The sequence below is a fragment of the Rhinopithecus roxellana genome, chromosome 6 (genome assembly GCF_007565055.1).
Source record: "Rhinopithecus roxellana isolate Shanxi Qingling chromosome 6, ASM756505v1, whole genome shotgun sequence".
NCBI lineage: Eukaryota > Metazoa > Chordata > Mammalia > Primates > Cercopithecidae > Rhinopithecus > Rhinopithecus roxellana.
Window position 1 is genome coordinate 149,081,145 of NC_044554.1, and position 24,672 is coordinate 149,105,816.

A 24,672-nucleotide genomic window follows, 5' to 3' on the forward strand; every position below is an offset into this window, starting at 1 on the left:
GAAGCTCTTGCCCCAAACGGTTTGGATTCCAATCTAGGCTTTACTACCCACCAGTGTGTAACTTTGGGCAAGTTGCCTAAGCTCTCTGGATCTCAGTTTCCCCACCCATAACAACGGGATCAATAGTCCAGGCACAGTGGCTCATGCCTGTAATCCCAGCACTTTGGGACGCCGAGGCGGGCCGATTGCCAGAGCTCAAGAGTTCCAGACCAGCCTGACCAACGTGGAGAAGAACCCTGTCTCTACTAAAAATATAAAAAAATTAGCTGGGCCTGGTGGCACGCATCTGTAATCCCAGCTACGTGGTAGGCTGAGGCAGGAGAATCGCTTGGACCCGCGAGGCAGACATTGCGGTAAGCAGAGATTGCACCATTGCACTCCAGCCTGGGTAACAAGAGCGAAACTCCGTCTCAAAAAAAAAAAAAAAAGATAAATAATAGTAGCTACACTGTATGCTTGCTGGGAGGATTAAATGAATTCCTTTTCATAAATCTCAGCTTTATAGTATACGTTCTCCAAATATTATCTATTGCTGTAATAGATAAACACAAGGAATTTGTAGATGGCTTGAACACAATCTATCTGTAAATGACAGAATAATAAAGTGGGCCGTATGGTGGTTTTTTCTTGCTCCTATAGCCCACAACTTCCCTGATCAGTTTCACTAGTTACTCACCCTGCCTCAAGTGTTCAAATGTCTATGAACAAATCAACAGATTGAGGGTTTTGTCTTTTAAGTCAAAGCAGAGGCTGGGCACGGTAGCTCACGCCTATAATCCCAGCACTTTGGGAGGCCGAGGAGGGCGGATCACCTGCGGTCAGGAGTTCAAGACGAGCCTGGCAAGTATGGTGAAACCACATCTCTACTAAAAATATAAAAATTAGCCAGGCATGGTAGCAGGTGCCTGTAATCCTAGCTACTCAAGAGGCTGAGGCAGGAGAATCACTTAAACCCGGGAGGCAGAGGTTGCAGTGAGCCGAGATCGTGCCACTACACTTCAGCCTGGGCAACAGAACAAGACTCTGTCTCAAATAATAATGATAATAAGTCAAAGCAGAAAAAATGAAAATCAATGACAGCCTTTTAAAGCTGCTGCTTGGAAGCAGAGTGATCCCTGGAACTGGAAGCCAAAAAGGCTGTGGTTCCAGTTGGCCACATAACAGCTGTGCCATCCTGACCCTCAGTTTCCTCATCTGTCAAATGACCATAATGCCTGCCCCACAGGATTGCTTGAAGGCTCTGAGGAGCAAACGTACATGAAATGATGTTATAAACTCTAATGTGCTGAATAAAAATAACTAGCTCTGCCCCAATCTGCCTATGGAACTAACTGTGTGTTTTTGTTTAAATAAGTGATTTTTATCTCCTCTCAGATCCACTCACCAGTATCACCTTCCTCTTGTATTCACTCAGCAGTAGGAGCAAATTACACACATGAGAGGTGGAAAAACAATGGGATCTGGGTGGAAGGTAGTCCCTGCTCTTCCCAGCCTCCCAGTGAATATGAGATGCTGTGAGTCCAACTGATTCCAGCGGATATCCAGCCCCACTTCCTTCCTAAACTACATGTGAACTCCTAGAAGCTGCAATGTGCTCATTAAAATATTTTGGAGAGGTTTTCTCTTTCGGAGAGTAGTATTTTTATACTACTGCCTAGGTCCAAATCCCAGAGATTCCAATTCCGTTGGTCTGTGGGGAGGAGGCCTCATCGGTAGTTCTCAAAAGCTCCCAGGTGGTTCGAATGTGTAGGAGGGCTGAGGGTCTGAAGGAGGATGGAGAGTTTGCCCTCTAAATATCTCAGGCCTCTGGTCTCCAGCCTGTTCTCCCCTATCCTCCACCCTATCCTCCCTTGGCCTTCCATGTCCCTTCCTGTGACCTGGCACAATGAACCGGACCTCTAGACTCTCAGAAAAATAGCCTGACCCTGAGAGGCCACACTACAAAGTCAAGTCAAACACCTCAGTGCCAAACATCTTTATTATGCAACTTTGAAGCACAGGACACTGCATTCTTGGAATGCTTAAATAACAAGATCTGTGTACACACCTCCAGCCTCAGTTGACCTTGCTCCTGATTTACTTTCCTGGAGGAGGTGAATGAGGCTCAACAACCCTGGAAGAAGCCTGTTTTTAAAGAAAAGCCCACACATACATCTTTCTACTTTGATGGGCCAACCAACCTGTGAACTAATGTCACCCTTATCTGTGATAAAATGTGAAAGTCAGATCTGGAAAATAAAGGTGTATGTGTTCAACGCCAAAAGCCCAAGAGTCAGTTGTGTCACAGCATGCAGACTTTTGTAATATAACATGGCATCAAATGTCATGATACGCAGTATAATATTAATTATGTCCATAACAATGGCATGAGGTTATTCTGTGACAATCCTTAGGGTGATATATTCAGCTCTCAATTGTGAGAATGCAGCCCTTCCCCTACTCTCAACTTTGGAAAGAATAAAAGACTTCCTGAACAAAACCATATTGCAATACTTAAGACTGAATGAAGAAATGACCACTTTAATTCATCTACAGCATTACAAAATTCAGGAATTTAAAAACATTTATTATATTGAAGTTATAATTCAAAAGTGTACGAAGTAACACAATTAATGCATTTATTTTTCCAAAAGTTTTAAAATTTGGCCAGGCGCGGTGACTCACGCCTATAACCCCAGCACTTTGGGAGGCTGAGGTGGGTGGATCATGAGGTCAGGAGATGGAAACCATCCTGGCGAACACAGTGAAACCCCATCTCTACTAAAAATACAAAAAATTAGCCAGGCGTGGTGGCAGGCGTCTGTAGTCCCAGCTACTTGGGAGACCAAGGCAGGAGAATGGCGTGAACCAGGGAGACAGAGCTTGCAACGAGCCGAGATTGCACCACTGCACTCCAGCCCGGGTGACAGAGCGAGACTCTGTCTCAAAAAAAAGAAAAAAAAAAAAAAGCTTTAAAATTTTTCTTAAAACTTTTTCTATTATAAAAACAGTACTTACTCTAACTAAAGGTTTTTGTTTTTTTTTTCATTGAAGGTAGTTTTAAAAGCCCCTCTTCCCCGACAAATTCTACTTCCTAGAGATGATCATGGAGATGCTTACGTTTACCCTTCCAGATTTTTCTCTATGGTCCCTCTCCACACAAACACATATATACATATCCTGTAGCTATTATATATGCAATATACATATACATGTTTTTTTCCAAAAATAGGATCAGCCTATACTCTAATATGCTGTATTCACTTAACAATATGTTGTGAAGATCTCTTTATATCAGTACATACCATTATTCTGCTGAACAGTATGCACTCTATGAATTTACCACAAGGTATTAATTCATTTAACATGTAACGCCAACTACTCACAGGGATTGTCTAAGGCCGTGGATGTAGACCAGCTCCCACCCATGAGCAGGCAGAATACTTTATAGTTACGAGCGTGGATTCTGGAGCCAGCATGCCAAGGTTTGAATTCCAGCTATGCTATTTTAGAATTCTGTGACCTTGGGCAAGTTACTTAACTCCTCTGTGTTTCAGCATCCTCTGATTGAAAATATGGATACTATTAATGTCTATCTCCTAAGGTTTTCATGCAGTTTTAGAGTCGATATATGCACAGCACTGAGAACAGTGCCTGGCACATCTACTTAAGTGTCAGCTCTGATGATTTTTCTGCTGGTGTGGGAAGGCAATAAACAAGTAACTAACACGGTGAAACCCCGTCTCTACTAAAAAAAAAAAAACTACAAAAAACTAGCCGGGCGAGGTGGCGGCGCCTGTAGTCCCAGCTACTCGGGAGGCTGAGGCAGGAGAATGGCGTGAACCCGGGAGGCGGAGCTTGCAGTGAGCTGAGATCCGGCCACAGCACTCCAGCCTGGGTGACAGAGCGAGACTCCGTCTCAAAAAAAAAAAAAAAAACAAGTAACTAAATAAATGAGTGATACGAAAGAGGAATGGAGAGACACTAGATTAAGCACTTAAAGAAGGCCTCTGGTGGTGGGGTAACATTTGAGCTGAGATCTAAAATATGAGTAATCCCCTCATACTACATATTAAAGAAGAAAATAAAACCTCTACTAATGACTTACAGGTCAGAGTCCTGCAGCAAGAACTGATGATTAAAAGGGAAGGGACAAAAAAGTTATAAATATTAAAGAAAGAACAAAGGAATCCTAAATACTTAAGTGAGAAGTCTCCCTAGCAACAGAAGAGGGTTGGCCCGTGGGTCCCACAAACCTGGGCCCTTTATTGGAGAACAAGAAGCAACTATGGCTTTGCCTCAGAAGCCCTTTCAATTCTTCTGGCGACCCCTGGTGACCAATCCATGAACTTGGACACTCTTTCTTCAGAGTTTCTTCCAGAAGGAACGGCCCAGAAGGAGAGACGTTATCTATTCTGCCAGAATCTCTACAAAAGGGAATTTCACAATTTCTCACATTAGCAAATTCCATTTCTTATTCACAATGATGGTGAAATCTACTCCATGTCTTAATGGAATGTCATTCAAAGAAAGTGAAACTCATTGAAACAAAACTAGTACTAAATCCTGTCTGCCCTATTGTTCCCCAGGTTGATATACCCTCCCTGGATAGCATCACCTTTGCCCTGAGTCTTTCTTACCACCCTCATCCTCCACCAGCCCTTATCCCCCAGGCCCTCCTTTGCATGAGAGAGAGAGAGAGAGAGAGAGAGAGAGAGAGAGAGAGAGAGAGAGAGAGAGAGAGAATAGAGATAACCTTCTGCTCAGACCATATGCATATCACTGAAACAGTAAAGTTAATATATTGACTAGGAGGGTGCTAAAAACTTGCCAATTTCAGTACTTTTAAGAACATAATTTTTTTTTTTTTTTGAGATGGAGTCTTGCTCTGTCGCCCATGCTGGAGTGCAATACCGTGATCTCGGCTCATTGCAACCTCCACCTCCCAGGTTCAAGTGATTATCCTGCCTCAGCCTCCTGAGTAGCTGGGATTAGAGGTGTGCACCACCATGCCCAGCTAATTTTTTTGTATTTTTAGTACAGATAGGGTTTCACCATGTTGGTCAGGCTGGTCTCGAACTCCTGACCTTGTGATCCACCTACCTCGGCCTCCCAAAGTGCTGGGATTACAGGGTGGGATTACAAACCCAGCCTCATGATTCCATTTTATAAGAGGACTTCATTGGAGTGACCCCAGGAAATTTAAGGTATCTCAGCAAGTGTTAGGGTAACATTTTAGACCAGAAAGTCACTTAAAGTAGACAGGCATCTGCCAATCTTCAGGACTGGTTACATATCCCTAGCCACCCCTTTCCTCCTATCTCCAATAAGGAATGCCATGCTTGGTTAGAGAAAACAGCAACTAAACCACTAACAGATCCAAATCAATGGCACTGCTTAAGATGAGAAGTGCAATTAGTAAATTAATTAAGGCCCTCTTCACACGTCTATATGCAGAGGCTGATCATTTGCTTGGTTTAAGTAATGTGTTCTACCTTAATTGAAGTCATTAGTACCCCAAGTAAATGTCTTTAAATTCCCACAAGTATGTTTAAATGGACTCCCATTTTGCCATACAGATCCCAGTTCAGCTAATACTTCAGCTGCTACACTAATGGTGTTAATCAAGGCAGAGCTTTTTATTTAAAGCAATTAATTTTGTGACTAGAATTGTTAAAGAGGTACATAACATTTTAACTCTTCACATACACACTCAACACATACACACAAGTTGCTAAAGACATTCGTGTTTTTCAAAGAAATTTTATTGCAAGTGGTTGCTGTTGACCACTCACTAAATCTTCCTTTACCATGATTGCTGCCATGGCACTATCATACAGAAAATTAATTTTTTCAAAATCTTTTTTGTTTTTTGTTTTTGAGATGGAGTCTCGCTCTTGTTACCCAGGCTGGAGTGCAATGGCACGACTTGGCTCACTGCAACCTCCACCTTCCCAGTGCAAGCGATTCTCCTGCCTCAGTCTCTGGAGTAGCTGGGATTACAGGCGCCTACCACTACCCCCGGCTAATTTTTTATTTGTATTAGAGACGGGATTTCACCATGTTGGTGATCTCGAACTTCTGACCTCAAGTGATCCACCTGCTTTGGCCTCCCAGCGTACTGGGATTATAGGCGTGAGCCACTGCACCCAGCCTCAAAATCCTTTTTTGTTTTGAGGCCTCCTTGCGTCATTCCCAAGTTCCCCTGACTCTCATCAAGCTTTGGCTTGTCTCATTGATTTGAACCAGCTTACACCCCATTAGAATCCTAACTTTCTTCTTCCTAATCTTTCTACCTGGCTCATTCCTTCATGAGATAGTTATGGTTGTTCTGTTTGTGCCTCCTACCAGAAACTTATACTATATAAGGAATAGGGAGGTGGGAGGATGTGGGGAGGTGTGGAGAAGACACCTTACTTTCCCTTCCTGATGCAAAACTTAGAGCTACTTTCTGTCTATGTTATTTCACTTCCACAAAGGAAATCAGGCATGCAAGTTTCTGCAGAGTGTTCAAATATACCTATGGGTGGTGATCTATAACATCACCTTTAGCTACTGTCTTTTTATTTTGTCTCTGATACCCTCTATTCTTCTATATCTCTGATGCCATTACGTATGTAGCAAAGAGAAGATAAACAGAATCAGTTTGAAGAAGACAATTATCTGTGATCTCCAAATCTTTGTTGCATTGCTGGTGGATTTGTATCCACCTGTGTTAGATATATTTTGAGACATATTTTAATAAATCTGTCCAGTCCATGTCCCCTTCTCTAAGAATGGTCCTCTTCTCTAAGAACTGAGTCTCCATTCATCCATGGCTAGCCTGCTAGCCATGTTTATATTATGGCTAATACCCAGCACCTTCAGTCTTAGCTGATTGGACCAAGGAAGAAGATGTAAGCCAGACTGTGGCAGCCATGGGTGCTAGTTAATCTCTGTTGGCTACATGATACAAGGAAAGGTAAACTTGGAAATGAAAGGTTGGTCATACTTGGTCGAGTGCTTGGAGAAGCAAAGCATGTTGATCTGCCAAGGGAGAAGAATGAAGCACAGATAAGGGAATCCTGTGGTCTCAGATAGAATAGGGCTAAGACAGAAAGACTGGCTGCCCTGCCTCCTGAGACTTTTCTATTACTCTCCAGCCCTTGGTGTCTCAGGGCTGGAGAAAGATTTAGAATGGTACCTGCATTAGTTAAGGCCCAATCAGAAGTCAGAAACCACAGAGTCATTTTAATTTTTTATTTAATTTTTCTTTTTTTTGCCTGGAAATATTCACCTTTAATTCTGTTACAAGTTCCAGTGTTTACTCTGGCCCCAGCCAGCCATGGGTATCAGAGACACCCCTGGGCAAAAGTGAAGATGAAACACCAGAGGGGCATGCTGTCCCACAGCCACATCCTCAGTGCTGGCCAAAGACCGGCATGCTGGGTAGGCTTCCTATGTCCACTAAGGAACAGGGAAATGTTAATATCTAGAAGTATTCGTTATAACAGGGGACTAAACATATATATATAAAGAGAACTCCAAACAATGCCCTGGGCTAGGGGGAGTGCTCGCAGATGGACCTTATGGTGGGGAGTGGACTCTTCCCAAGGCTGCTGTCCAGGCCTCGTTGGAGAAGGTATGGTTGCAGCCCTCTGAGTATCTGAGAAGTTCACTGGGTTCCCTGGTCCAAAGCTGGCCAACCATCCTTGGGTAATAGGAACAGGTAGGCTGTGACTGGCAGGTGGACACAGAGACTCAGGAGGCTAGGAGCCTGCTCGCCTGAAGGGTGGCGCACAGCCTGGAGTGCACCATGTCTACATTGGGAGGGCCGAGGGAACAACCCTCCGGGGCGCAAATGGCTGAGCTAGTGAGAGGGCTGCAGAGAGAGCAGGGCTATCAGGGGTCTGCTCACCGGCAAGGCCTAGGGTGTATGGTGTTCACACTGGAAAGGCCACAGCCAGGTGATCACCTAGACAGAGTCAGCAATATCATCTTGCTAAGAGTCTTGGTGGTCTGGGTGCATAGCTAAGACAGAGTGCCACTGGATGTCCCCACCCCCCACCTCAACACACTGCTAACAGACTAAACAGTGGGCCAAGAAAAAGCGAAAGGCAGGACATAGAAACAGAAAGAGAAGCCAAATTCCTCCTGCAGTGTCTCTCCAGCACCCTCTACTGACAAAGCTTAATATTGTGCTTGCTGCATAGGAGAAATGCTGAGAGCTCTATTATGGCAGAAGAGGGAAGAGGGTAGAATTGGAGCTGAGAGGCAAAAAAAAACAAAAAAACAAAAAACAAAAAAACACACACACCAAAAATTGAAAGTAGCTGGCATAGTAATCCCCACTCCTTATGTCCTCATCCTTCCCCCAGGTTAGGGAGTATATGCTAGTTGTCACAAGATATCACAGCCACAGCCTAAAAGTACAAGACAAGAAGCTATATTAGTTATCTAATGCGACACAACATCTCTCCAAAACTTAATGGCTTAAGACAACAATAATAATTTTTTATCTCTCAGGATTCCCGTGGGTCAGAAATTTGAGGGTGTCTGGCTGGGCAGTTCTGGCTCAGGGTCTCTCACGAAACTGTGGTCAAGGAATCAGCCACAGCTGCAGTCATCAGAAGGCTTGACTGGTACTAGATGAACCTCTTCCAAGGTTGGTACCCACTGGAGGGTGGAGGCCTCACTTCCTCTCCACAGAGGCTCAGCCATGGGGCTGCTTGAGTGTCCTCCCAATATGGCATCCTTTCCTCAGAATGAGGGACTCAAGAGACCAAGGCACAAGTAACATTGCCCTTTATAATGTAGCCATGGAAGTCAAACACCATCATTTCTGCTAGCATGTTGGTCACAAAGCCAGCCTTGATTCAGTAGTGGAGGGGACTGCCCAAGGGCACACATGCCAAGAGGTGAAGAGCACTGGGGACTAGCCTGAAGGCTGGCTACCACACAGGCCACCACGTTCAAAGGCTCCTTCATTCAATCCACATCCTGATTTGGAGTTTTTGGATGTTTTTATACTTAACTATAGAACCACAGAATGTAATGCTGGGATGGAGCCTTAGCAATCCAATAGGTTTAACATCTTCATTTCTATATGAGAGGACTGAGGCCCAGAGAATACGAATGCCATCTCCCAAGTTATACAGCCGGGAATCGCAGACTTGGAATTAGAATCCCTGTATCCAAACCTCTAGTTCTCTCTTCCCAAATGCCAGCCCATTGACTCGCTGCACTGGGGCCGCTGTGGAGCACATTGCAAACACTGATCCCTGGGCCCTTTCCAGATCTGCAGAATCAGAATCTATGCTGGGTGCAGCTAGACAATGAGCTGGGAGATCTATCACATTTCCAAAGCTCCCCAGGTATTTCTGATGAGCAGTAGCACATTTGGGAATTCCTGTCGTCTTCCACATTAACTGTGTTACTGGAGAAGTTCAGATGTGCAGCATGGTACATGGCACCATGCTGAAGTATGGTGGGGCCTGATTCCACGCCTTAACCCCGAGGATAGGCTGTTCTGTTGGCTTCCAGGCACCTTTGGGACATGCTCTTCTACTGCCAGAGAGAACACCTTTTTGTTTTGGACTAGGAGCATTAGAGTGGTTCATTTTCCCTCCAATTGACTGCTGATTCAAGGGTATTGTGCTATCTGATCATCCTAGTATCTGATTCAGCAGGGCCCAGCCTGTAGGATCCTGAGAGGGAGTCCTTCTCGCAGGTTGCCCGGGCACCTCATGGACCTCACCAATGTGATCCTGATCTTTCACAGACACTAGATTCTCAAGTCCAGGAATCTGGGCCTTTCCTCTTGGCCTGAGGATCAAGGTGGGGTCCTCTGTAAAGGGGCCTAGGCCTGACTCTAAATGCCCCAGGTTTTGGCTCCATGACATTTGAGGTAACTGATCTGTAGGTTTTGGCTAAATGTGTCCAATGAATTATCTATGTTCCTATATCTATAAGATAAAGTCCAATACTAGCAATTTTTTTTTCCAATGAGAAGGATGCTGACTTTAAAGAGTAATAATCTCTATGTCTTTTTTATCTTCTTCAGTGCAAAAAATCCCAGTTTCACTTAGTAATTTCCTGACCTGGTAGCAATTAATCCACCTTGATGGCTGGGGTTCAGGTTCTTCTAATTTAGAATTTCCCTCTATTTGCTGTCATCTTTAACCTCTCAAATTGTGACCGGTTTAGTTCTTGACATTATTTGCATTAATAATTTAAAAAGTAATAATAACCATAATAATCATAATCATAATGAAATAATGACAATAGCAACTATAGTTACCATGTTTTAGGTACCACTCTAATGCTTTCCCCTATTATCTCTTCTGTCTCAAAACCATTGCCAAGTAGGTATTCTGATCCCCATTTTAAAATGAGGAAACCAGTGCTCAGAGACACTAAGAAATGTCCCCAAGGTCACCTGTAGCATAAGTAGTGAAGCCAATATTTCTATCCAAGCCTGACTTACTGAAGAGACTATACTTTCAGCCACTATACTCAAGTGCCTTCCACGGCTCGTTTTCTCTGGATCTAACACATGACGGCCAAGATCAAGGATTTCCACATCAGAGGCCTAATTTTATATTCCAGTTCTGCCAATTTCTAGTTGAGGAACTTCGGGCTGATTATTTAATCTCTTCATCTATAAAATGAGGATAACAATTCCTTCCTCATGGGGTTCAGGTAAGGATTAGATAAGAAATAGTCAGTGTTCAATTACCAGCAGCTATAACTGCTACATTTCTGCTAGTTTCCTTATACTTTTTATACCATACAAAATGCCTACTCCTTTCTCTTGCAGGTTGTATTCCCACTGCACACCAATGTAAAGTTCTGGAATTTATTCTGTTCTGATTTGTATACAGTAACAGGGCAGTCTCAGAGCAATAACAGGAAAACAAAACTAATTTGAGAAACAGCATCCCCCCCAAAAATACTAGGAGGATATGACAAGTGTGGCATCCTTCCTGGATCTCTTATTTTCTCTACCTTCAGTTTTTTAAAGGGGTCATTTCTCTCCTGGTGACAGTATCAGTTGCTTCCCTATGACAGACAATGAACTAATATCTCTGCCAAATGCAAAGGAGTCCCTGCGTCTCAGTGACCACTGCTTCTTCTTGTCACACCTGCTTTATCTCCTTCACCCAAACTGGTGTGACTCCATAATTTATAGCCAGAAGCCTCAGCTATCTGGCTCTGCATGTGGGCTTCCTGGTAAGAGGTCTTGGAACAGTCTATCTTGGCTGCCACATGGTGGTACCCATCTGTGGGTACCGTTTTTTCATCTCTGCCCTTCTTCTCCTGAAGCTTCATCTATCGCTTTCACTAGAACACCATGTACTTAAAGGCATTCTTTCCCATTGTGTCTCCTGGGATCATCTTAGGTTGTGTTTGTGGCTACAGTACTGGACTCAAAAGAACATAACCTGGTCATGGGATGCACAGCTAGGTTTTCATTCAATTAAGTGGAAAAAGCGAAAACCAGCAGTCCAGTCATTGTTTAATGAAGGGGGTTTTCAGACCTCAATCTGGCAACCAGTAGAGCATGCAAACTAAACTCCTTTCCCTGAACAGGTTTACGGTGCCAGAGCACCACCTACATTCTAGACACAGCTGTTCACCTGACCAGAGGCAACCTGAGAAAGAAAAAAACTGGGTTTTTGCTTTGTTTCCATCTGATCTCTTCTCTCACCCTTAGTTTCTGTTTTTACAAATCTGGATCATTACCAAAGAAGACAACATTCAGAGGGTAATGAGGAACTGACTGGTGTCATAAACAAGTAACAAAGCAGAAGGGAAAGTAAGGAATTGGGGGTTTCCAGCTAGAGTGGGGGAGGAGGACGAGAGTGGGGAAGCAGTGCTAACAGGTCTTAGACAATCCGCAAGCTGGATTAGGGAAGCTGACCTCCACAGGCTGCAGTGGTCTCTTCACTTCCCTCATTTCAACCCTCAACATGGGCAACACATCACCTCTGTCTGGGTTTGGCTGCTCTAGGCATGTCTTTCTGGTAAAAGGTGTGTTGGTCACTTCACAGAGCATGGTTCACTTGGTAATTCTGCAACCTGCTGGCCTCTGCCAATGTACAAGTCAGAATCTCTGGGGGAAGTCAGAGAATTCTTGTATGCGATAACATGTGAGAATCCCTGAGATAAAACATATTGAGACTCAATAATCTAGGCAAATTTTCAAGTATCCATTTTGCGCAGAATAACAACTCCCTAATGATGTTTGTGTCTTAATTCCTAGAATATGTTAGGTTACAGGGCAAAAGAGAATTAAAGTTGCTAATCAACTGGCCTTAAAATGGGGAGACTATCCTGGATTATCCAGGTGGCCCAAATGTCATCATAAGAGTCCTTTTAGAAGACAGAGGTAGAAGACAAGAGTCAGAGAAGGAAACATGACCATGGAGATTATGTGATGTGAGAAGGATTCAGGCTGCCTTTGTAGGCTTTGAAGCTGGAGAAAGGGACCATGAGCCAAGGAACGTAAACAGCCTCTAGACACTGCAAGAGGCAAGAAAAGAGATTCTCCCTTAGAGCCTCCAGAAGTACCACAACCCTACTGGTCCTTGATTTCAGCCCAGGGAGACCCATGTCAGACTTCTGACCTGCAGAATTGTGAAATAAAATGTATGTTGTTTTAAGATACTAAGTTTGTGGCAATTTGTTATAGCAGCAAGAGAAAACTAATATAAACAGGTTACTGCAGATAAATGACTGCATTCAATGGCATCAATAGATATGATATAAAAAATACACACACACAGAATGTTTCTGAAAGGCATAAAGTTTAAGAGACTGAAGGCCCATTATCCACCCTCCTCCATCCCGCTCTGTGCCCTGTTAGGCAGACCTCTATGGGCTAAACTACCCGACTCCACCTGGCTCCCAGTTGGGCTCTACCCATGGGAGGCACCAGCAAGAGACTGGAGGGTGCTCAGGCTCCAGTGCTGACCTTGCACTTGTATGACCCTCAGGGTGAGTGTCTCCTTACACTGTACGCTCTAGGCATCTTGCTTGCCTCACTCAGCAGGAACAATGACGAAGAAATAAGAAGCCCTCTCTAGGGTCCAAGAAAGCCTTCTAGAGAAGACGACAGGCTGACGGCTACTGTGAGCCCAACCACAAAGGATCTGGAATTCTTCACCACTTCTGACATGCCCCAACCTGACCACAGGCTGCTTTGGGGTGAACTATGTCAAGAGGCCATGTAGTTGAGAAAGCAGGAAAGAAGTCAAGAAAATATAACTCAATAGTAACCAAGAGAAACAATGTAACTTGAAAACAACCCTGGATTAAGCAATTTACTCAGTTACTATAGATGCAACCCAGCTATATGCAAATCAATGCAAATATAAACAACATCCTCCATAGGGATAGCTTTTTCTTTGCTTTCTCTAGCCTCTAAAACAAATCCAATTTGGAGGATGAAAATAGAAAATTACTCTGCAGTGGAATAAGATTTGTTTATGCATCTCAGCACTTCTACCAATACCCGCAACAGCACCCCTAAGCTAAAAGTGTCTTGTTCATACAGAAGAAAGGCATGATTTAAAGGTGAACTACATAGGATTGGTGAAGTAGAAAAGCATACCCACCTCTGTCTATAGAGATTTGGAAAAATGATGGCCTTTCCTGCCAGAAGCTTTCCTACATCAGCAATCCTCCCACTCTTCTTTTGAGTGTCTGAGTTCAGTTCTGTCTCCTCTGTGGCCCCACAGCACAGAATATGCTCAATAAGTGGGTACTGAGTACGTGAAGGAGTCCACAGACAGGGCAGTCATACAAGGCCACGGCTGACTAGATATAAACATACTTTACCATGCATTACCTATTAACTTCAGCAATCTCCCTACTTCTTATCCCCCACCCATTCCTGCCCTAAGTATTTTTAGAACAAAAATACAACAAAACGATAGGAAGAAGACTGTGGCAGGAAGAAGGTGGTAGTATTAACACTCCAAATAAGGCTGCAAGAAATTTAGAAGCTAGACACTTCCCACTCCCGCCAAAAACATTTGTTTCCTGTCCATAAATAGGAACACCATGCCGATTTGCTTATTTTTTTTTTTTTTTTTTTTTTTTTTTTTTTTTTTTTTTGAGACGGAGTCTCGCTCTGTGGCCCGGGCTGGAGTGCAGTGGCCGGTTCTCAGCTCACTGCAAGCTCCGCCTCCCGGGTTCACGCCATTCTCCTGCCTCAGCCTCCCAGTAGCTGGGACCACAGGCGCCCGCCACCTCACCCGGCTAGTTTTTTTTTTGTATTTTTTAGTAGAGACGGGGTTTCACCGTGTTAGCCAGGATGGTCTTGATCTCCTGACCTCGTGATCCGCCCGTCTCGGCCTCCCAAAGTGCTGGGATTACAGGCTTGAGCCACCGCGCCCGGCCCGATTTGCTTATTTTTAGAAAAAAAAAAAAAAATCTTATTTTTAGAAAAAATCTACGAGATTTTTTTTAAAGACTTGTAGGTCAGTAGGCTGACATTTTTACACTCAAACGGCAAGCCAGCTCTTGAACACTGGTGTTCTTTCTGTTGGGCGTCTACCTGAGCCGGGAAGAACCAGAAGAAGAGGTTGCTGTTGTAAGTCTTATTCACGGTGAGGAAGCCGGCATAACTCTTCACGTTCAGTCCTAGGAAAGGACTGACCAAACTCAATTCTTTTCCTAGTGGGAGGGAAAAAAAAAATTTACCCAAGGATTACAGAAAACAACAACAACAACAACAAAAATGTGAGCCATCTATCTCAGTCTGGATGAAATGGAGTGATTAGATAAGCTAAAAGGGAATTGGTATGAAAGGTAGTTCCTTCAACAAATTCCAGCCAGCCCCTGGCCAATCCCACAGAGTCCACATTCACAATTTAGCCAAGGACACACGAAAGTTTTAAGTCTTTGGGGAGGGGTGACCAAATATATTTTATAAGCTGTGATAAGGTTGTTTTTAAAGTTCTTTTAAAAAGAAGAAAAGAAAATCTCCTATCATCACACCTTGCATAAACCAAGGTGTTCACCCTGGGCCACATGGAAAGGAGCAGGATCAAGTAAACTGACCTGAAACAGTGGGGTGCAAGAGTAACAATGTGGTGAAGCAGCTCTCGGCCTCACCCCAAGAAGGCCTGTGTTCTTCACGATCTTGTTTTCATGAAGGCAAAAAGGCTGTCACATCTACTAAGAGGAGTGGGCCGAGGCATATGGGAGTGTGGGCGGCTGTGGACAGTGGGGAGACTGGGGGTGACCTCATGGCTACTCAGGGGGAACCAAACAGGACAATGGGACAGTTGTGGAGGCCAGGGGTCCTGGCTTTCTTATGGCACCACTGGGACAGGCACAGGGAAGGAGTATTTGGGGATGCTCAGATGGCCAAGGATGCCCAGGAGTAAAGAATGCTACCAGGAGCTGACATTTACAAGGCCACATTACCAGGGCTTTTACATGATGTGGGAAGTATAATTTTCATTCCCACTTTACAGATAAGAAAGCTGAAGCACAGAGAGGTTAAGTGACTTGCCTGAGGTCACACAGCTAGTAGAGGAGAGCTGGGATTAAACCAAGCAGTCAGGCTGCAGAGTTTGTTCCTTCCCCCAGGGCTTTCAACTAGAGTGAGTCAGAAGGTGCAAGGAAGTAGTGGTCAGGAAGGGAGTGGCAAAGGAACAGAAAACAGCAGAATGTGGTGGGGAAGTAAAAGGGAAAGTTTGGGCGAAGGAGAAGAATCCTTTAGTGGTGACAAAGAATGTGTCCCCAGTAGGAACTAATCACTCAAGAAAAGCGATGTAGGTCTGAGCCATATTAAGTTGGAGACTGGTTAGTAGCTTAGGAAGCTTGACTCCTCACATGCCATCAACTAAAGATGCCTTTGGTGGTAGGTGGAGTCCTTAGGCTCTGGAGGGCTAATTGTTAGCATATCTTCCCAGCTCAGCATTCACAGCCAACATTGATAGGATAAAATAAGCCAAGGTGACAATATTTACACTCAAGGGAATAGATGCTATAAGTCAGGGTTCTGACTCCAAAGGCTGGTTGCTAAACTTTAACCAGCACACTGCTGTTTTGGGACCACTAGCTCCTCTTTTAAAAGAGGCATGCCTCTTAGCCGAGCATGGTGGCAGTGCTTGTAGTCCCAGCAACTCGGGAGGTTGAGGTGGGAGGATCACTTGAGCCCAGGAGGTCAAGTGATCATGCCACTGTACTCCAGCCTGGATGACACAGCAAGACCCTGTCTCAAACACAAACATATATATAGGCATGCCTCTCAAAAGGAAAACCTCTCATCTAGACCACACGGTTCCTTTGCTGATCCTAGCACTCCTATTGACCAGTTGGTGATCCTCTGTACAGGTACTTAACCTCCCTGTACTTCAGTTTCTCCTCTGTGAAAGATGGACTGCCCGTGGGCCATCTGGATTAAAAGAGCCCCACATGTAAAACCTATAGAAAGAACCTGGCAGGTAGGGAGCAGAATTACTGTTGCTATCTGTGAAATACACCTGCTGATTAGGAACAGGGAGCACCTCTGAGCAGAGGAGGTCATGGGGACAAAGGAAAGGTCTCAACAGGTGGTCCTTGAGGGTCCTGTTAGGCCAACACAATAGGAGAGCATGGGTTTCCTAGCCTGACAGACCTGGGTTTGGAATCCTAACTAGATTAGGACTCCCCAGCAAGTTGCTCCATCTCTCTGAGCCTCTTTCCTTTTATGCAAAATATAAATACTGATTCTGCTACCCCGGGCTTTCTGTGAGGATCAAACAACAAAAATGCATACGAACCCTTAGCCTAGCACGACATATAAAATAAAGGTTCAGTCAATTGGAAGAGAAAGTTATAATTAGCCTTTGGCCACTCCAAGTGAAGTCTAGAAGAATTTCCCTTTTCTGGCTCAGCCTGGTGCTCCCAGGGAAGTTTGCTTAATGCAACCTCTGTAGGTCTTCCCATTCTGTTCCCAATGAGGTCTATCCCTCCTCCATCAGAAGAAAAGCCAAAGAAAAAGAGAGAGAGGGGAGGATCTTATGAGAAAGAAAAGGGAGGTGTTCGGGGAAAGTAGTTTTTGCCGCTGCTCCCCTTCCCACTCTTCCCACCATCTGTCTTTTTTCTTCTCCCCTTCTTCATTTCCACTCTTAATTAGCCCACAGAAAGATCACCCCCCCAGGGCTGGGCAGCCTTTAAAATGCTTTTGAAATATTTTTAGCAAAACTATTAATCTTCTCAAAATCAAACAGAGATACTACCCCCCTCCCCACCCCCCCAAAAAAAGGAGAGGAGAGAAGTAAAAACTGTGGATCAGAAATGAGTGAGATGTGGACCACAGAGAGGTAAATGGGAAGAAGAGGATTTGAGAAAGAAGACAGAAAAAAATGAGAAAGGTCAAAGTATAATGAGAAAAAGAGAAAATATATAATAGAAAGGAGCTGGAGGGAATGGAACAGAGGAGAGGATGATTGAATCAATCTATCTCTCCCAAGACCAGCACCCCACAGGGTCCACGGACTGCTCTCAAATGATTCAGATGTTCACTCATCCCTCCCTTCCCGAGGATGCCAAAGTAGCTTCCCTGCTACCTTGTACTTGAGTATATTTCAGACCTTCCCTCCTAGGTCAGGAGGTTGGGAAGTGGGGAATTTGTCTTATTTAACTTTGCATACCTTGGGACTTGGCATGCTGATTTACACACCTAAGACATTCAATAAATACTTTTTAATGAATGAATGTTAACATATGAATGGATGAACGGGTCAACAAATGAATGAACTAAAACAAGCCCCACTGACAATGCACTAAGATTAGCTCATTTCTACAAAAACCTCCTAAGGCAGACCTTGTTAAGAGATCTAAAGAAATCTAGCCCATAAAAAAAGTTTTGCCCTGTTTCAAATTTTAAATTTCCACTAACTAAATCCCAGTAAAATAATAAAAAATTTCATCAACTAAAATGACTTTTTACATTTTCAAATGTCCTGTGCATCCTATTAATGTAATGACTTTTTACATTTTCAAATGTCCTGTGCATCCTATTAATGTAATGTGGAAAACAAACAAACTCCCAAGGTGGAGGGGTTTCTATCTTTCCGGCACCATGACTCACAATCCAAATGTTTAGAACAGTTTTAAAAAGGAAAAGGTTCTCTTTGAAGTGATTTTACTTCCTCCTTGTTTTTTACTGCTGCTAACACTTTCAAAAACATTGGTGTGTGACCAACAAAGCGCTTGAACCAGCTAATCAGCATGCATGTCAGATTCACAAACACTCAAGTTATCAGCAGTGTGGACACACAATACCAGATCATAAGTAACAATAAATTAGGACCTACTAGTAAAATAGTCTTTAAAGTGTGAAAATGCAGTGTTTATAAACAAGCTAAACTGTGCCTCCTACATTCAATTTGTTTCAGGGAGTAAAGATTTATTCTAGCTTCAGAGAAAGTAAACATGCAATTACAATTACACAAAACCAAACCAGTTAATTGGGGATTTAAAAAACAAAAATTTCCCTTGTTTTTTTTTTGTGAGCTACTGTTTATCTCGAAAATGTTCCATTGCAATAATAAGACTCACATTCCTAGGGTTTTGACAGACTGGATAAACAAAAGGGATTTAGGGGAGTGAGCTGACCATCTGTCCAGAGCTTCCTGAACTTTCAGCAAAGCGGATGAATAAAATTATCCTTAATTATGTTGTCAGGGCTACATTTGAATACCCAGATGTAACAGATTTTGAATCAGCCACTTAAAATTCTGTTCAAAGAATCTGACTGTGTAGCGTAACTTCAGGAAGTGATATTATACACAGATTTACTATTTTAAATGTTGTCAATCATCAGATGAAGATCTACCAATCTTGACATAGAGGGTGGAAGATAAAACTACTTCCCTTGGAATCTTTCTCGGCTGCTACTAGTACCCATAACTGAGGAATGCTTATAGGCAAGAAAGACAGGAACAGAAGGGATGTCAACAGTCTCTCAGATGGATTTCTCTGTATTCCTTTTACTTGGTTCCACCAGATGTATGATACAGATACACCATGGTCACTTTCACTTAATGCCTTTGTTTAAGCTGCTTCTCTCCTTGGTATGCACAGACCTTTCGCTATTTACATAAATCTTACCCAACACTCTGAAGTCCACAGCTGGTCATACAGCATAGTGGTTCATACCATGGGCTCCGGGGTTGGCCAGTATAGGGTTTAATTCAGAGCTGCTCATATAGCATAGTGGTTCATACCACGGGCCCTGGGATTAGCCAGTACAAGTTCTAATTCCAGCTCTGCTACTTACTAGTTTTATGGCCCTAGGCAAGATATTTGATTTCTCTGGGCCTCAGTGTTCTCATTTGTAAAATGGGAACAATGCTTATGGATTTTTCATTAGGGTTGCTCTGAGAACTAAATGAGCTAATGGATGTAAAGCACAATGCCTGGCACATGGTTGGTACCCAAATTTAAATTCCATACATATTTATACATACATGTATAGGTACTATGCTAGGTACTAGGGATATAATGACTAAATGTTAGCTACTTACTATTTTTAATACAACTACTACAGCTCTAGTATTTTCTCCCTAGATTATGCCAACCAACAGGCATAGGTTCCTTCTCCGAATCTCCAGTGCACTTACTTCAAATATAATACTTTAGTACGTTAGTATGCACTGACCTAATTCCTTAATTGTTTTGTGTGTATGCATCTGGTCACTTTAGAAGAACACTTTAGAAGCTTGTGAAACAAACAGAACTAAATTATACTATGCAAATCACAGAGTCGAAGTCAGAAGATTTGGGTCCTAAACCCATCTCTGCTACCCAACTCTATTGCACACATCCCGTTGGGCAACTTGGGTAAAGTATTCAGTCTCAATTTCCTCATATGTGGATTGGTAGAATTTGGTTATAACCATTACTTAACTCCTTTTCAACCCTACAATAAATAGTTTGCTTTGATTTACTGTTAATGAGCATAAATCTAAGCCATCAGAATCCACTTGTTGAGGAAGCTGAAATACGTGCATGTAATCCAATTTGGAGGGTTTGAGTCAATGATACTTTGCCTCTTCACACGCATTTTAATAGTATCAGCCCATACAGTGGGGCAGCCATCTTCCCATGACTTCTCTATGCGAGGTAAAAATCAGTCCTTTTTAAAATACACTAAATACATTATCAAAGTTTTTCATCTTTCCTTAGAAAAGAGATGGTGAAACTTGAAGCCAATGTGTATTTCAGAAAAAGACATATGAACAGCACTTACACATACCCTTAAAATATAAGAATGTCTTCGTGTAAAACGAAAACCAAAAAACAATGACATCCTATTGGCTGTGAGAATACTTCGAATGAATAAAATTTGCTTTATTTTAAACTTCTTTGTAGAGTATTTAGATTTGCTTTTGATCTTTAAAATGACCATTTGTGTAAAATTTCCAGTGTTCTTCTTCATTCCCATCACATCTGCCAAGCTGCCAGCTTCACAGGCACCATCTCTGCCTTTCCACCTGTGACAAGGGACAAACTTGGGGCTCCTGTGTGCCAGATCCCTGTCTCTCACCTTCTTAAACACAGTCTCCAACAATGGTTCCCCAAACCAAACCAACTCCCCAGTCATCATTTCCATCAGCAAACAAACATTCTCTCCTATCCTGTTGAAGACCCTTCCTGGACCCCAGTGCTCCCTCCAGCCACTACGCCATTTCTCTGCTGCTCTTTGCAAACAGCTCCTCAGAATAGCTACCTGCCTACTATTTTATAGCTCAGGAACCTACTGAAGTCCAGAAAGCTGAAATCATTTACCCGCATAGTGATTAAGCACAAAGAAGCATTAAGAGCAGATACAGCGCCAGAGGCGGTGGCTCACGCCTATAATCCCAGCACTTTGGGAGGCCGAGGCAGGCGGATGACTTGAGGTTAGGAGTTCGAGACAAGCTTGGCCAACAAGGCGAAACCCCATCTCTACTAAAAATATAAAAATTAGCTGAGCGTGGTAGCGCACGCCTGTAATTCCAGCTACTCAGGAGGCTGAGGCAAGAGAATTGCTTGAACCCAGGAGGCGGAGGGTGCAGTGAGCTGAGGCTGCGCCACTGCACTCCAGCCTGGCAACAGAGCAAGATTCCGTCTCACAAAAAAAAAAAAAAAGAGCAGATGCAGGTTATAAATTTTAGTCTCTGATAACACTAAGTGATAAATATTTTCCTATTAGTAATAACAATAGAAAAACCCACAATCTCTAAATAAAGCCATTTGCAAACACTCATATTTGGAGAACAATTTATAGAGTACAAAAAATTTTCATGTGCCTTATCTCGTTGGATTTTCATAATATCTCTGCACGTTGGGCAAGTTGTTAAATCTCTATCTTATCTTAATGAGAAAACTAAGGCCTAGACTTGCTGGATAAGGGGGCACAGCAGGGAGGCTGCAGTGAGGCTGTCTGAGTATGAAGCCTACACACCAGCTGGTATCTGTGTGAACTCTGGCTAGTAGTTCAATCTCTGTGTTGGTTTCACATGTATAAAATGGGTCCACCTCCCTGGGATGTTGACATGTTTAAACAAGTTCATGCAGAAAGCTTGGAACCAGTGATTGACTCATAGTAAGTTTTAAGGATAGTATTAGCATTAAGTGCTCACTGGGGGACAGGCACTCTACTAGTCTCATAAATAAAATGCTGCAACTCAACCATGCAGGTAATTCAGCCCTGGCTAATTCTCATTTTAGCTAAAAACTCACATAACATATGACACCAAGTCATTAATATTTGAAATAGGCCAGGTGCGGTGGCTCATGCTTGTAATCCCAGCACTTCTGAAAGCTGAGGAGGGAGGATCACCAAAGGTTAGGAGTTCAAAACTAGCCTGGCCAACATGGTGAAACCCCGTCTCTACTAAAAATACAAAAATTAGCCAGGCGTGGTGGAAGGCACTTGTAATCCCAGCAACTCGGGAGGCTGAGGCAGGAGAATCACTTGAGCCCGGGAGGCAGAGGTTGCAGTGAGCAAAGAATGTACCACTGCACTCCAGCCTAGGTGACAGAGAAAGACTCTGTCTCAAACAAACAAACAAACAAACACATATATTTGAAATAAAACAACTCAGTAAAAATACTGAAGTACATTTTGCATCCTATGGGTTGTTTTAAGAAAAACTATTGGCCAGGCGTGGTGGCTAACAACTGTAATCCCAGCACTTTGGGAGGCCGAGGTGGGCGAATCATGAGGTCAAGAGATTGAGACCATCCTGGCCAATATGGTGAAACCCCATCTCTACTAAAAATACAAAAATTAGCTGGGCATGGTGGCGTACGCCTACAATCCCAGCTACTCAGGAGGCTGAGGCAGGAGAATTGCCTGAACCTGGGAGGCAGAGGTTGCAGTGAGCTGAGATCGTTCCACTGCCCTCCAGCCTAGTGACAGAGTGAGACTTCGTCTCAAAAAAAAAAAAAAAAAGAAAAACTGTTGAATTCATGCCAGTGGTTCTCTGATTTAATAAAACTTACTTACCTTTTTGGATCTTCCCAGCTTCAATGTAAGGGGTGAGAAACAATGGCTGTCCTGAGTCTCCCTTAGGTGGCATGGAAACACTTCTGTATAGGGAGCGAAACAGCCCATCACAGGGGCCAGGTGTCAACAGGACCAGCGAAACAATCACCTTCCACATGGCACCAACCATCTCTCAGGGTCTAGGATAAAAACAGCATTCCAAAAATGAATCAAAAGAGTAAATATTTACCTGGCCCTTTTACATGCAAGAAATTCATTTATTCACTTAAAAAAATTATTGTGTGTAAAGGCCCTCTGCAAGGACCTTGGATAGCACCATAAATAAGCACACCCAATCCCTGCTCACCCTTAAATTCACAGGCTAATGGGAGATTCTTCAAGGGATTTACAATGTCAGTAATTTTTAAATTACTGATTTTTTTTTTTTTTTTTAAATAGAGTCTTGCTCTATTGCTGAAGCTAGAGTGGAGTAGCACAATCATGGCTCACTGCTGCCTTGACCTCCTGGGCTCAAGCAATTCTCCCACCTCAGCCTCCCAAAGTGCTGGGATTATAGGAGTGAACCACTGACATTTTCTAAAATGCGGTTTGGAAAGTAAACTCAATGGAGGATTAGATAAAGCTTCAGAACAACAAGAACTCTGTAACTGACCATAAAGGGGTGGTAGAAATCACTATGCCACCACAGAAGGGCAGAGGATTGAGAGCACATTTCAGGTCGAAAGATCATAGAAAGGCCTTACCCAAGTTGGATGTGGACAAAAGGTGAATGGTTCTCAGACAGGTGGAAGAAATGGGAAAGGTATCACGGGTGGGTGGAAACAGCTTAAGCAAAGGTGACACCTCAGGCATCCATGCACACCTTGCAGGGAAATCTCAAAGAAGCAATGGATTTCTGCTTATGTTCTCTATCTCTTATAAGCCCCCAGTTTGTATCAAAGAACAATAACAACAAAAACAAAAACAGGAAGGAAGAAAGAAAGGAGGAGGGGGTCCTACAACTACCCTTAGGTCCCTCCCCTTATTGCTAGCTGATAAGTAAATTAAAGACATTAGGCCCCAAACCATTAGCACAAAGCTTTCCAAAGATCTTCAAATCTGATGTTTGCTTAGAATATTCATCTGAGATGATAATAGTAATGGCATAAAATTGTATAATGATTTACTTGTACATCAATATGTAAATTATACATATAGTGGGCTTTCCCATGTATTTGTAGCTGATTTGAATCTCCTAATTTCACCAGCGTTAGAAAAAAATGAATGGTATTTGTTAAAGCATGGAGACAAAGACTTTATTAGGATAATGATAGGCACAGGGACCTTGCAGTCAACAGAGTCTTGCAGCAAGGGAGAGAGATTGGGCTCAACTCCAAATGCAGCATGGGCCAGTGGGAATTTATAGCTAAGGAGCAGTGTGGGGGTCAGTGGATGGAAAATTACTCGAAGGAAGCCTTGGGGTAAGGTGGATCTGGCTAAACCTAATAGGATTCTCGCTGAAGACAGACCAGTGTGATCAGACATCACCTGGGGGATGGTGCAGGATGAGAAACCTGGTCAAACGTTGAGGTGATCGGATGTTGATGCTGGTGGTTCTTGGTAAAACGACTTACCAGTGTCCTTCGCTAAAACTGGATTTTACAAGGAAGTGCACAAATAGGCCAAGCAGAAGATTCAGAAGCCTGACTAAAATTTGGCCAAGGAAAAAATCCTTGTCACCAGGGGAGTGAGGATTATTATCACCAAATTCAGATAAGGAAAACTTGAATCAAAAGAGTGTCTCATGCAAGGACATGAAAGTAGAGAAACCAGGACTTGACCCCACTCAAGGCCAGGACTAGGGAGAAATGAGGGAGGTACAGATGCAGGGTCAGAGCTCATCTTGATCTAAAATGTTGACCATTTTTGTTATCATTAATTTTTCTCTGTATTATACAGTTTTTTAACTATTATCTTAAAATATTACTGATCTTGAGGTTTTTTTGACACTTTATTAAGTTTTACACCTGAGGCAGTGCCTCTCTTGTCTCACTCTAATCCTGACCTTGCAAAGTAGGGAATTACGACAAGCACACCAGGGCCGTTACATGACTCTGCACTCCTGCTATTTAAGCATGATCTATGTTCTTAGCTGTAAATTCTAAATCAAATACATGAAATGAATGAGTACTCCACACACATTTCTGGATGCAAAAAGAGATACATAATTATGC

At 43.1% G+C, this 24,672-nt stretch overlaps 1 protein-coding gene across 14 annotated transcripts in view; it reads right to left on the reverse strand.

Moving 5' to 3' along the window:
* The window catches only part of CPVL (carboxypeptidase vitellogenic like), a 207,788-nt gene that overhangs the window by 110,598 nt on the left and 72,518 nt on the right, over positions 1 to 24,672 (reverse strand). For 13 of the 14 annotated variants that reach the window (XM_030932391.1, XM_030932388.1, XM_010371363.1 and 10 more), the window contains 2 exons: positions 22,460 to 22,638; positions 14,522 to 14,640 (listed from right to left, as the gene is read on the reverse strand). In XM_030932391.1, coding sequence (XP_030788251.1) covers positions 14,522 to 14,640; positions 22,460 to 22,628 — 288 coding nt within the window. In that variant the 5' untranslated portion in view covers positions 22,629 to 22,638. The remainder of the gene's footprint in view (positions 1 to 14,521; positions 14,641 to 22,459; positions 22,639 to 24,672) is intronic. The other variant, XM_030932392.1, reaches the window with a different exon arrangement.